Source organism: Eschrichtius robustus, chromosome 20, assembly GCF_028021215.1.
Source record: "Eschrichtius robustus isolate mEscRob2 chromosome 20, mEscRob2.pri, whole genome shotgun sequence".
Classification (NCBI taxonomy): Eukaryota; Metazoa; Chordata; class Mammalia; order Artiodactyla; family Eschrichtiidae; genus Eschrichtius; species Eschrichtius robustus.
This window is the reverse complement of record NC_090843.1, coordinates 6,981,601-6,993,315: the sequence shown is the minus strand read 5'-3', so window position 1 is coordinate 6,993,315 and position 11,715 is coordinate 6,981,601. Positions and strand designations below refer to the sequence as shown.

The following is an 11,715-nucleotide window of genomic DNA, read 5'->3' as shown; positions in this document are numbered from 1 at the left end:
TCCCCGAGAGTAGCTGTGTGGGCTTCCTGGGGCTGCGCTGATGGTGGTGGTGAGCGGGGGGCAGGTATGTGCTCAGTCCTGGGTGTGGGCCTTAAGAGCTCCGTGTCCAGGCCCTGCCCTTGGCCTTGGGCTGCGGTGACCACCCACCCCAGTGAGGTTCTGGGGAGGAGGAGGCTTTGCGGAATCCAGGCTGGTCTAGGTCCCCCTGGAATGGGGCATCTGGGTTACATTCTCCCCAGCCTTGGCACTTCGGGGGTGTGCAGGGGGTGGGTTTCTTGGGCACTCTCAGGCCCCCAAGTAGACCTCCACCAGCACCCCGACAGAGTGCATGCGGTAGAAGACCCCCAGAGGCAGGCCGAAGTTGACGATGGTGAACCATGTCTGGTAGCCATAGAAATCCTTCTCCAGCCCGTTCTCAAACTCCGGGTGTATGCCAAAAGCGGGCATCATCCACAGCTGGGGGGGAGAGGAGGTTGATGAGTGGGGGAGGGGCTCTCCCATCCCCCAAGGCCCTCAGCTCAGGGGCGGCCCCAGAACCTGCAGCTCCTCCAGCATACCCCCCACCCTAGCAGCCCCTCACCCTTAGGCTTTCAGAACCAGCCCCTCTCCCCCTATATCCCCCTCACCCCATCCCACAGAAGGCCTCAGCCCCCTCCTTGGCCTGCCTGGGGCCAGCCTAAACTCCAGCTGGATCCTGAGACCCCAGGCTGCCACCACCACGGTACAACCTGTTCCACCTGGGCTCCCCTGGGCCCTCATTTCCATCACCTTTTTCTGCTCTGGGTTCATTCTTCCGCTGTCATGACTCTCTGCCCGCCCCACCCTGACCCTGCCTCCTGTCCAAATTCTGCCCATTTCTCAAGGCCCAGATCAAACTTTCACAAAGCCTTCCTTGGCCACTTGGGCCCACACTTCCTTCTCTGAGCTCCGACCACACTTTAGGGCCAATTTATTACTTATGATGCTCTGTCTGGACCAGAGGTTTCACCCTCTGAGGTGTCTCCAGCACAGCTATTACCAGCATGGGCTAAAACAACCTGGAGTTGTCCCGGGACTGCCACTTGCAGGCTGTGGGAACATGGCAGGTCAAACAGCCTAAGCCTCAGTTTGCTTATCTGTTAAATAGGGACAGTAATAGTGCCAGTTGCATGGAGTTAGTGTGATGATTCAGAGAGATGCACGGAAAGGTGGACTTGGAACTTAGCAGCCGCCGGGCACTGAGCAGTCATTGTCAATGCCTTCCCCTAGAGATTCTTTAGAAAAACAGACACCTTCTGATCTCTTCCTTTGACTCAAGTCAGTGGACCATTAATTATTTGGTAATTCTCTAACTGGTCCCCCTGTGTCTCCTCAGCTAAGCAGTAAGCTCCCCGAGGGTAGAAATCCTATATGTATGTTTGTAAATAGCACTTAGCTACATGCTTGGCACATTCATTCATGCCAGGCACCTGGCAGGGAGCTGGGGGACACTTCCTACTCTCAAGCAGCATCAAGCTAGTTGGAAACGGGACTGTGTCCTTGACAATCAAAGGGACAAGCCAGTCGCCCTCGGGACAGTCAATGCACAATGAATGCATTCCTTCCTGAGTGAGGCTTTCTGGGGCCTCCTTGCCAGCTCCACTCCCATGCCTCCCGGCCCCGCCACTCACTGTGATATTGCAGAGGATGAGGAAGAGTGAGATCTCCTTGAGGGCCCGCCGCTTCCAGTTGAGGTGGCTGTAGGAGTGGATGTAGGCCAGCGAGGCCTGCCGCAGGTCCTGGCCCAGCTCCAGCAGGGAGCCCCTGCGGGGAGGCTCAGCCTCCCACTTCCCCGCCAGGCTCTCAGGAGCTGCCTCCCAGAGCGGGCGCCGGTGCAGGCCCTCGATGATGAAGAGGTTCTGGGCTATGTGCTGCAGGATGAGCAGCAGCGAGTAGGCCAGGATGAGGTGGTTGAGTAGCTCGTGGGGGCGAGTGGCCACGATGGCCACGATGGAGAAGTAGGAGATGCCCATCTGGCCCAGCGCCGCGCCCATCAGCAGCACCACGTCCAGGCTGCGGGTGGGGTTCTTGAGCGTGTCTAGCTCTCGCTCCTCCAGCCCATGGATGGCCATGCCCGCCAGGCACGCCAGGCTCATAGTGGGCAGTGCGGCTGCATAGAAGGCGTAGTAGATGATGAAGTACTGGCGCGCGATGGCAGGGCCACTTGCTTGGATCTGGAAGAGCACGAAGACGCACGTGCCTGCCACCAGGACCAGCAGGCCCAGCAGTGGCCCTAAGATGGCCCCATGCAGGTGGAAGGGTGGGGTGCTGGGGTGGGAGCCCGTGTGGGGTGCCAGGCGGCGGCCCACGTTCTTCCACATGACGAAGAGCATGCCACAGCAGATGAGGGAGTACTCGGTGCTGAAGGGGTAGAGCATCAGGTAGCCCTTCTGGAAGACCTCACACATGGTGACGTTGAGGCACAGACAGGTGTTGGTGTTGTTGCCTGGGAGGGGGCAGGGCAGGAGGGGACAGACGTTCAGGTGGGCCTTGCTCTGAGGAAACCAGATGCACAAATCAATCTGTTCACCTCCTGGATTATGGCAGGAGGCGGAAGGGACCCAGCCACCCATTTTACAGATGTGGAAGCTGAGGCCAAGAGAGAGAAGTCAGAGAGAAGTCAGAAATCACAGGATGGTCATTCTTTTTTTTTTTTTTTTTTTTTTTTTGTGGGACCTTAGTTCCCCGACCAGGGATCGAATCCGTGCCCCCTGCAGTGGAAGTGTGGAGTCTTAACCACTGGACCGCCAGGGAAGTCCCCAGGATGGTCATTCCTTGACAAAGGGATTCTAGACCTCAGATGCCAAGCTTAGGCACCTGGACCATCCCCTGTGGGCCAGACATCTTGCCTTGTGATGAGGTGCCCTGCAAAGCACACAGTATCCGCTGTGGAATGTTGGTGTCCAAAATGCTTAACCCAAATCTAATCAGCACTTTGGTCCATACTTCCTGTTTCTAGGAAAAGCAGGGGATTTGGGAACAAGTCAAATGCCACCACGAGGAAGCACCCTGACAAATCTCAATGTCATTAGGGGAAAAGAGACTTAACTGAGCCACCAAATGTACTGCATGTTTGAACAAACCATCTTTAAAAGACATTTCATGGGCTGATTGGAGAAAGTCGAATATAGACTGATACAGAGGATGGGGATGATGTTAAGGCATTTTGTTAGAAATTACAATGGCGTTGTGCTAATGTAGGGAAATATATTATTTTAAAGACATGCATACTGAAATATTCTGAGATGAAATGCCAGTATTTCTGTAACATAAGTAATTCAGCAAACATATTGGAATAAATATGGCAAAATGTTAATAATTATTACATCTAGGTGATGGGTATGTCCTGTCCTTCTACTCATCTGTATGCCTGAATTGTTTAATAATAAGCAATCCATGATGTCATTTGCCAAAAATTCTCTTTGCACAGGTCTTCTGAAAAATGGATCTGGAGCATAAAGAATGCCCACGGTATACAGGCATGCTGAGATTTATGCAACGGATGTGTGAATGCATGAGTCTGCTGGGAAGGCTTGGCTGTACACAGGTCAGGATGGTGATGCCGCCCGGGGCGGGGGGAGGTGTATACATACAGGTGTGGCTGAATCCCACAGACAGCAATGTTCCCATGTAGGTTTACGGGACATGGCCTCTAAGGACAAACTGACAGGTAGGGCACTGGGTACATGGAAAAATCCAAGGAGTTCTTTCTGCCCAGGAATCTTCTGTTCTTCCTTATATGTCCAGGTACCTACAACTGTGTTAGGAAGACATTCCTTTCAGTCTTGAAGGCTTTTTAGTTTCTTGCCAAGTAAAATGCAAATACCAGGGGTAGAGTGCATACCTGGACTTATCAGTGAATAGCTCAGCCAGGATTAGTGGTTAGCTTACTGATGGCTAGATGGATGCCTGGAGTGGGCTTGCAGAGTGCCAGCACCTGATGGGGCAGGCCCAGAATGGGGGCAGGATGGGTACCATTGGCAAATGTCAGTTTCCGTTTAGTCGTGATCTGGCCTCTAGAGCTTGCTCCCAATTCTGCAGAGTCATTGAGCCTCACCTGTTTGAGGGAGTGTAGCGTGCACGCACGTGTGTGTGTGTGTGTGTGTGTGTGTGTGTGTGTGTGTGTACGTTCAGGGATCGGGGGGCAGTCACGGTCTCCCCTGTACCTGAGAACTTTTCCACGAGGGCGCTGAGCTCAGTCTCGATCTCATGGTGCGTGGAGCCGTTGGTGACGGCCAGAAGCCACAGCAGCAGATTCGTGGCCAGCGTCAGCATCAGGCCACACCTGGAGGAGGTGCTACACTCTGCCACACAGCCTAGCCGGCTTCCCGGGTGCCCCACGTTCACCATCACTGCCTTTGGGGTGACCACTCTCTCCCAAAGCCAGATGCCATCTGCCATTAGAACTTCAGGAGGGGCAGCCCTAGGGGCTACCCGGGACCCATTCCCAGACCAACCGATAGCCCCAGGGCCACGCTGTCCAGGGAAGCTGTTGGGGGGCCAGCATGAGTGGGGGACAGGGGTATCCCAGGAGTTGTTGGAAGGAGAGAAGGTGCCCGCATCTTACCTAGTGAAGTTGGTCTGGATCTGAACGCAGTCCTTAGAGTGTTTCCAGAGCACCCAGGTCTGAAAGAGAAAGGGCCTTGAGCCCAGGGGCTAGGGGTGGGGCGAAGGTTGGTGGTGGGACTATGGGGCGTGTGTTCCAGTTGCATGTGTGTGTTTACAGTGGAAGGGACAGTGAGGAAGCCTGGGTTGGATTCGTGGCTCCAGTGTTTCCTCGGTGTGTGGTCTTGGGCCAGTGGAAAAACATCTCTGAGCCTTAATCTCCTCGGCTCTAAAATAGGACTAAAATGTCTATCAGGGGAATGCCTACTTATTGGGGCAATAAAAAGGGTGATGCAAACAAAACACATAGCACAATGCCTGCAGATCGGGAACTCAGGAGGGAGTTGGAGATTCATTAAGAGTAGCTCTGGGGACTTCCCTGGTGGCATTAAGAATCCACCTGCCAATGCAGGGGACACGGGTTTGAGTCCTGGTCCAGGAAGATCCCACATGCTGCAGAGCAACTAAGCCCGTGCGCCACAACCACTGAGCCTGCGCTCTGGAGCCTGCGAGCCACGACTACTGAGCCCATATGCCACAACTACTGAAGCCCGTGCCTCTAGAGCTTGTGCTCCGCAACAGGAGAAGCCACTGCAATGAGAAGCCCGCACACCACAACAAAGAGTAGCCCCCGCTCGCCGCAACTAGAGAAAGCCCGCGCGCAGCAACGAAGACCCAACGCAGCCAAAAATAAATAAATGAATAAAAAAAAAAAAAAAAAGTAGCTCTGTAGGGCTTCCCTGGTGGTCCAGTGATTAAGACTCCATGCTTCCAACACAAGGGGCCCCTTGGTTGGGGAACTAAGATCCCACATGCCACTCGACCAAAAATATAAATAAATAAATAGTATTTAAAAAAAAAAAAAAAAAAGAGAGTAGCACAGTATATCCGGGGGGTGTAGATTTAGGTACACACAGGTACGTATAGGCAAGTGTGTCTATAGGTGCTGCGTTTCAGTGACACAGTGTGTGTGCTGACGCTGGCACATGTAGGTAACACGGGTGTGGGCACACAGAGGCAGGCGTGGAGGGGCGCTGTGGTATGTGTGCACATACTCTGGGCCGTGTAGGTATTTGCTGACGTGGCTGTTTCTAGGCATAGGCTGGGGTGTGTATGCATGCGGCGAGGGGGTGCGAGAGGCGGGTCACCTGGATGCCGATGAAGATGATCTCGACGGCCGGGAAGATGAGCTCCAGCTGTGACTTACACTGGATGTGGCTCATGCCGTAGCCCACGCGGAAGACGTTGAGGCAGATGGTGCAGCTGCCAAAGAGCACCAGGGAGCCTGGCCGGGCCAGGGGGCCGTTGGCACCTCCCCCGGAAAGAGCCCTCCCTCCCCACCCCTCTGCATCCACCCAGGCGCCCCGACACTCACCCCGCACCCAAGCGGGTCCTGCGTGCGGGTCCTGGTGGAGCACGGCTTGCGGCCGGCGGGTGGTCCTGGCGGTGTAGTAGAGAAGCCAAAGGAGGGCCAGGGCCTTCAGCGCGGCCAGCAGGATCCACACGTCCCCCAGCGTGATGGCCACGTTGTTGAAGATCATACTGCAGATGAAGGCTCCGCCCAGGAACACCATGTTGAGGGCCAGGAGCCCCGAGAAGAGCTGCCCGGCCTTCTGGGCCTGCCAGTCCCGGCGCAGCAGCAGTGAGAAGTGCCGCACCAGCCAGGACCTCTTGAGGGGCGAGGCGGGGGCCCTTGTCTGCTCGGCCCCCGTGGCCACTTGGTTCTCCTTGGCCGGGGTCTCTCCAGTCTCCTGTGCTTCTGGAGAGGCCATGGGTGGAGCCTCAGTAGGGGCTGGGGAGGGAGACAGGGTTCTGGTTGGCTGCCAAGCCGTCCCGGGCTCAATTCCGCTTCTGCCTCCAACCGCTGTGGGACCTAGGGCAAGCTAAGCAACCTCTCTGGTCAGGACATTGGAAATAATAGCAGCTGCACCATCTGCCTTACAGGACCCGAGAAGATTCAGACAGACCAGGGGATATGGAAGCCCTCTGTGCCCCACATAAACATAGGATTTATTTTGACTGGCTTGAGGACCGCCTTCCCCCCACCCCTATCCTCCTGCATCAGTGCTTGATCTTAAGGTGGAATAATGATGTCTGTCAAGGCAGCCAGGGGTATCTGCACAGTGCTTGGCCACTGGGCAGTTTCCAAGGCTGTGACTTTTCACCACCAAAAGGCAGTTTGTGCCCTCTGTCTTCTGGAAGGAAATTCACTCCTCAAGTCAGGGAGAGCAAGTAGGTGTCCTCTCTTGTTCTGACTCTGATTAGTTGGGCAGTGGTTGCCTAGAGTGTTGGGTTGAGAAGGATCCTGAGGCTGAGCGTGGGCTTGGTGGGAAAGAATGCTATGATCTGAGATAATACTCTATTTTAGGTACATATGGGTGTATATAAAATTACTTTTTAAAAAAGTCTTTTTATTGAACTTGTTACAATATTGCTTCTGTTTTATGTTTTTTGCTTTTTTGGCTGCGGGGCATGTGGGATCTTAGCTCCCTGACTAGGGGTCGAACCCACACCCCCTGCATTGGAAGGCAAAGTCTTAAGCACTGGACTGCCAGGGAAGTCCCTAAAATTACTTTTAAAAGATCTAGAAGACACCCATCAAGTTCACAATAGGAGTTTCTTCTGGGGAAAGGAGGAGGGCACTAGCATTGCGAGAGGTTTAATGTTCTAGTTTTTTTTTTTAAAAAAAAAAAAACACATTACTGGGACTTCCCTGGTGGCACAGTGGTTAAGAATCCGCTTGCCAATGCAGGGGACACGGGTTCGAGCCCTGGTCCGGGAAGATCCCACATGCCGTGGAGCAACTAAGCCCGTGCGCCACAACTGCTGAGCCTGCGCTCTAGAGCCCGTGACCAACAACTACTGAAGCCCGAGTGCCTAGAGCCCGTGCTCCTCAACAAGAGAAGCCACTGCAATGAGAAGCCCGCACACCGCAGGGAAGAGTAGTCCCCGCTCGCTGCAACTAGAGAAAGCCCACGTGCAGCAATGAAGACCCAATGCAGCCAAAAAATAAACAAACAAACAAACATTACTTATGTAATTAAAGTTAATTTTAAAGCACATTAAAGGCTTAAGGAAAAAGTTCTGAGATTGATTGGCAATGTCTGCCATGAGCATGGGACACATTGGGATGAGCATGAATGCCATGCCCTTGACTTTCTTTTTTTTTTGGCTGTGACGCACAGCTTGTGGGATCTTAATTCCCTGACCAGGGATTGAACCCGTGCCCTCGTCAGTGAAAGCGCAGAGTCCTAACCGCTGGACTGCCAGGGAAGTCCCACGCCCTTGGCTTTGATAGAACTGACTTCCATCTGTACCCTCCCTCAACTCCTTGAAGTCTCATGAATGTACAGCTCAACATGGGGAACACCATCCTGACCCTTCTCTTTCCCTGAGTGTCTCCTGCTACTTTCTCACTTGCCCCAAGCTTTCACTCAGGCCGACCCCTTTGTTACCCTTCACTTGGACCCAGATCTTGGGTCACCCCATACCTGCAGCTCAGGACCCCTTCCTGGAGTCCAGCACACTTCCCCCATGGGCCCTTTGAGTACTCATAAAGCTGCACTGGAGTGCAGGGATGCCCCACTGGTTCTGGGTGTTGTCCTGGTGGGAAGGTTCCTTCACCACCCCCTGCTGTCCCAGGTGCTCTCCCTTGGTCCTGCTGCTGCCCTGGCATCCCTGGTGCTCTGGGCTCAGGGTCCTAAGTGCACACTGTCCCCATTGTCCGGGCTGCAGGAGGCCTGCTTTCTAATTCACTGTCTCAGCAAGTGGAGTCTCCATCCCCATGTCTCCCAGCAGGGAACCACATGTCTGCCTTGCCTCTCCCCTCACTCCTGTGCATTCCAGCTCAAGGACTGAGATTTTTCTTTACCACAAGCACAACCCTGGTCCACGGCTCCCTCTTCTCTCTCCTGGACTGGTCTCCCTACCCACTGTACCTTTCCCCTCCTTCCCCTGCAAAGGCAACCAACTGTCCTCACTATAGAGTCCAAACTATCTAGCATGGCCTGTATGGCCTTTCAAAATGAAACAAGGCAGTGTATGCTTAGTATGGGCTTGGGATACACAAGGTGATCAAGGCAGGGTAGCTGCTGTTGCTTTCTGGTCTGGCCTTAACTTTCCTCTCCAGCCCTGTCTTCAGAACCCCACTCCCTTGCCCATGGACCATGCCATCCTGTTGCCTAGTTCCCAGAATGCTCCTGCTTTTGCTCACTTCCCTGTCTTTGCCCACACCCTACCCTTTGCCCATCATGCCCACCCACTTGCCCCTTGGATGACTGTGGTGTGCCCTCAGGACTCAGTGGAGCCCCACCTCCTCTAGGAAGCCTCCCCTGAACCCCTTCGCCAAGGCTGGACTAGGTGCCCCTCTTGGTACCCCCACTGCACCCATGCTTGTTGCTGAAGCATCACCTATCATGCTCTATTTTATGTTATTTTTTTTAAGTTTACTTCTTTTTAAATTAATTAATTAATTAGGCTGCGCCGGGTCCTTAGTTGCAGCACGGGGGATCTTTTTGTTTTTAATTGCGGCACGCAAACTCTTAGTTGCGGCATGTGGGATCTAGTTCTGTGACCAGGGATCGAACCTGGGTCCCCTGAATTCGGAGTGCGGAGCCTTAGCCACTGGACCACCAGGGAAGTCCCATATCATGCTCTATTTTATTTTATTTTATTTATTTTTAAAAATTTTTGAATTTTATTTTATTTATTTTTTTATACAGCAGGTTCTTATTAGTCATCAATTTTATACACATCAGTGTTCATGCTCTATTTTAATTAGCTGTGATTTGCTCTGTCTCTCCCTTTGGACTCTGACCTTTAGACCATCCCCCTATGTAACTACCAGAAGACCCTCAGCACATTTGGCTCTAAAATGCAGCCTCTTCAGGCCCCCATTCTCCAATGTGCAACCTGCCCAATATTTATACCTCCTAAGGTCCTCTTCTGGGGCAAATAGAATAATAAAACTTGGTACTCTTTTAAAGATTCTACCAATGCTTCCCCCCTTCCCAGTCCTCCACGTCATGCTTGCTCCAGTTCTGTCCCCTCCTTGTCCAGCCCCCTTGTCACACTCTAGGCACCTGCTCCCCACATTCATCCAGGCCCAGCCAGAGGCCTCCCCATGTCTCAGGCCCCCCTCCATCACTCCTGGAGCCTGCTCTTCCTTCTGCCTCTCCTGCTACCCTCCACCAGTGGCTCTTGCCCATCCTCACCACCCATCTCAAGCGCTTCTGGGAAGACTTCTCCCTTTGCCCAAACATCTATCGAGAGCGGGTGTGCACTGCTGTGGGTGTGCCTGGTGGGCAGCGACCAGCTCCTGCTTACCTCATCCCCCGTATATGGCACAGGCAGGACACTAAACCAATGTTAGCTGACTGACTCTGGCATTTTCTGGGGAAATTTCAGCACCAGAGCCGTGGACAGAAACCCTTCCCATCCAACCCTTTGCATCCTGGCCCAGTGGAGGCGACTTTCCAGATGATCTTTGTCTTTCTTCTCAGGCTCCCCCACCCGGGTTGAGCACATCTGAAGCTTACAGGGACAACCCCCTGCTCCTTTTCTCCCAAACCTGACTGCCCCATCTCGCCTTCCCAGAATCTACCCCAAGGCAGGAGGATAGCCTAGTGCCCAATTCTGGCACTTACTACCTGTGTGATCTTGGTCAAGCTACTTAGACTTTCGGTGCTTCAGTTTCCTCTCTGTAAACAGATACACGACTATAGAATAGTACCCGTTACATAGTAGATGTTCAATAAAGAGTTCTTGAATGAGTAAATGAAGGAGTTAAGGCATAATACCAACCTGATGGGGATTTTTCAAAATTAAATGATTTAACACATGTAAATGCATGTAGACACATGCCTGGCATAGAGAACGCTCTCAGTGTTAGCTGTTTATGCATTTCCTTCCTGTTCTGTCCAGGTCCTGGAGAGGCCGGAAGGATCGGGATTATTGGTGAATTACAGGGGCAAGTTTTGATTGGACTGCAGGCCTAGAGAGGACGCTGGAGGCCAAGGTCCTGTCCTCCAGGGTCCTCACCTTGACTATCTTCCCCGCCCCCACCCCCGGGTCCAACCCTCCATCGGCCGCTAGAGGGAGCGCTCAAAGTGGAGGATTGGGTCCTCCGCTGGGAAGGGTGCGGGGATGGGCAAGCAGGGGTCGCGGGAAGAGGGTGAGGGCTCCCTGAGTGACAAGGAGGAATCCGCCACCCTCTGGCTCGCCCCTCCGCGCGACGCCAGTTCAGGGGAGGGCCCGGACACCAAGCTGGTTTGTGGGTCGCGATTAGAGCCAGTGATGAAAGCTGCAGAGCCGTCGGGGCGCGGCGCCTGGCCGGATCCGACGGATGCTGCTGAGCGCTGGTCGCGGAGCTACGGGATTTCTCTCCGAGCCACTCGAGGGGCTGCGAGGCCTGGGACAGGCACCTCACGGGTGCCTCTGACTGGGCATCCCGGCAACCCAGCCCCACACCCCTTTTTCCAGCCGTCCGGGCTTTTAGCTTCTTCCCGGCTTCGGCGCCCCCTTTCCGCTGTGCGCGCTCGGACCCGGCTAAGGCGGGGGGTGCCCTGCTGACCCCTGCGCGCCCCCCGCCCGCGGAAAGGAGACGGGGTGCGGAGCCGGCGTGGGGGCACAGGGGGGCCGCCGTTCGGGTCACCAAGGGTTGACCTTCCTCCCGTCATCTCGCCCTCCCGCCCCAGTCCCTGCAGCCCCCGGTCTCTGACCCTCGCTTTCGGAGCGGAGTAGGTGTGAGTGTCGAGGGTGGGCTCTCGGGAATGTTCCTCCAGGGGTCAGAGGGCGCTCCCGGCCGTAACGGAGCCGCCGGGGAGCCTTACCTGAGGCCTGGGCAGGCATCGCCGCCGGCTGACCACCGCAGCGCGGATCGTCTGCCCGGGTGAGGCCCCTGGGCCGGACCGATGCCCCCGACGCCCTGCCTCCGCGGGACTGCGCAGCCGCCTCTCGGGCTCCGCGGCCCATTGATTTTTCTGTTGACTTTGGGGCTCTCATTAATCCTTCGTTAATTACCCCGCCGGGGTCTCCCCGGACAGCTCAGCCAATAGCGAGGCGGCTGGACAGGCGGGCGGGGCCGGAGGCGGT

At 54.7% G+C, this 11,715-nt stretch overlaps 1 protein-coding gene across 1 annotated transcript; it reads right to left on the bottom strand.

Annotated features, from left to right (window-relative positions):
- Positions 1 to 285: 285 nt before the first annotated feature.
- On the bottom strand, positions 286 to 10,205 carry OTOP3 (otopetrin 3). The gene is made up of 7 exons (XM_068530982.1): positions 10,193 to 10,205; positions 5,999 to 6,496; positions 5,772 to 5,908; positions 4,586 to 4,644; positions 4,185 to 4,303; positions 1,650 to 2,464; positions 286 to 456 (listed from the first exon to the last, which is right to left on the bottom strand). Exons 1-7 carry the CDS (start codon positions 10,203 to 10,205, stop codon positions 286 to 288), a joined length of 1,812 nt encoding a protein of 603 aa, XP_068387083.1.
- Between the last annotated feature and the right edge of the window lie 1,510 nt (positions 10,206 to 11,715).

Bases quoted from the DNA above. Each gene is read 5' to 3' on its own strand.
- OTOP3 (XM_068530982.1), bottom strand. The intron at 4,645-5,771 runs GTGACCCGCCTC...TTTCTCTTTCAG, and splicing joins TCATCTTCATCGGCATCCAG to ACCTGGGTGCTCTGGAAACA. The intron at 4,304-4,585 runs GTAAGATGCGGG...CACCTCCTCCAG, and splicing joins ATCCAGACCAACTTCACTAG to GTGTGGCCTGATGCTGACGC.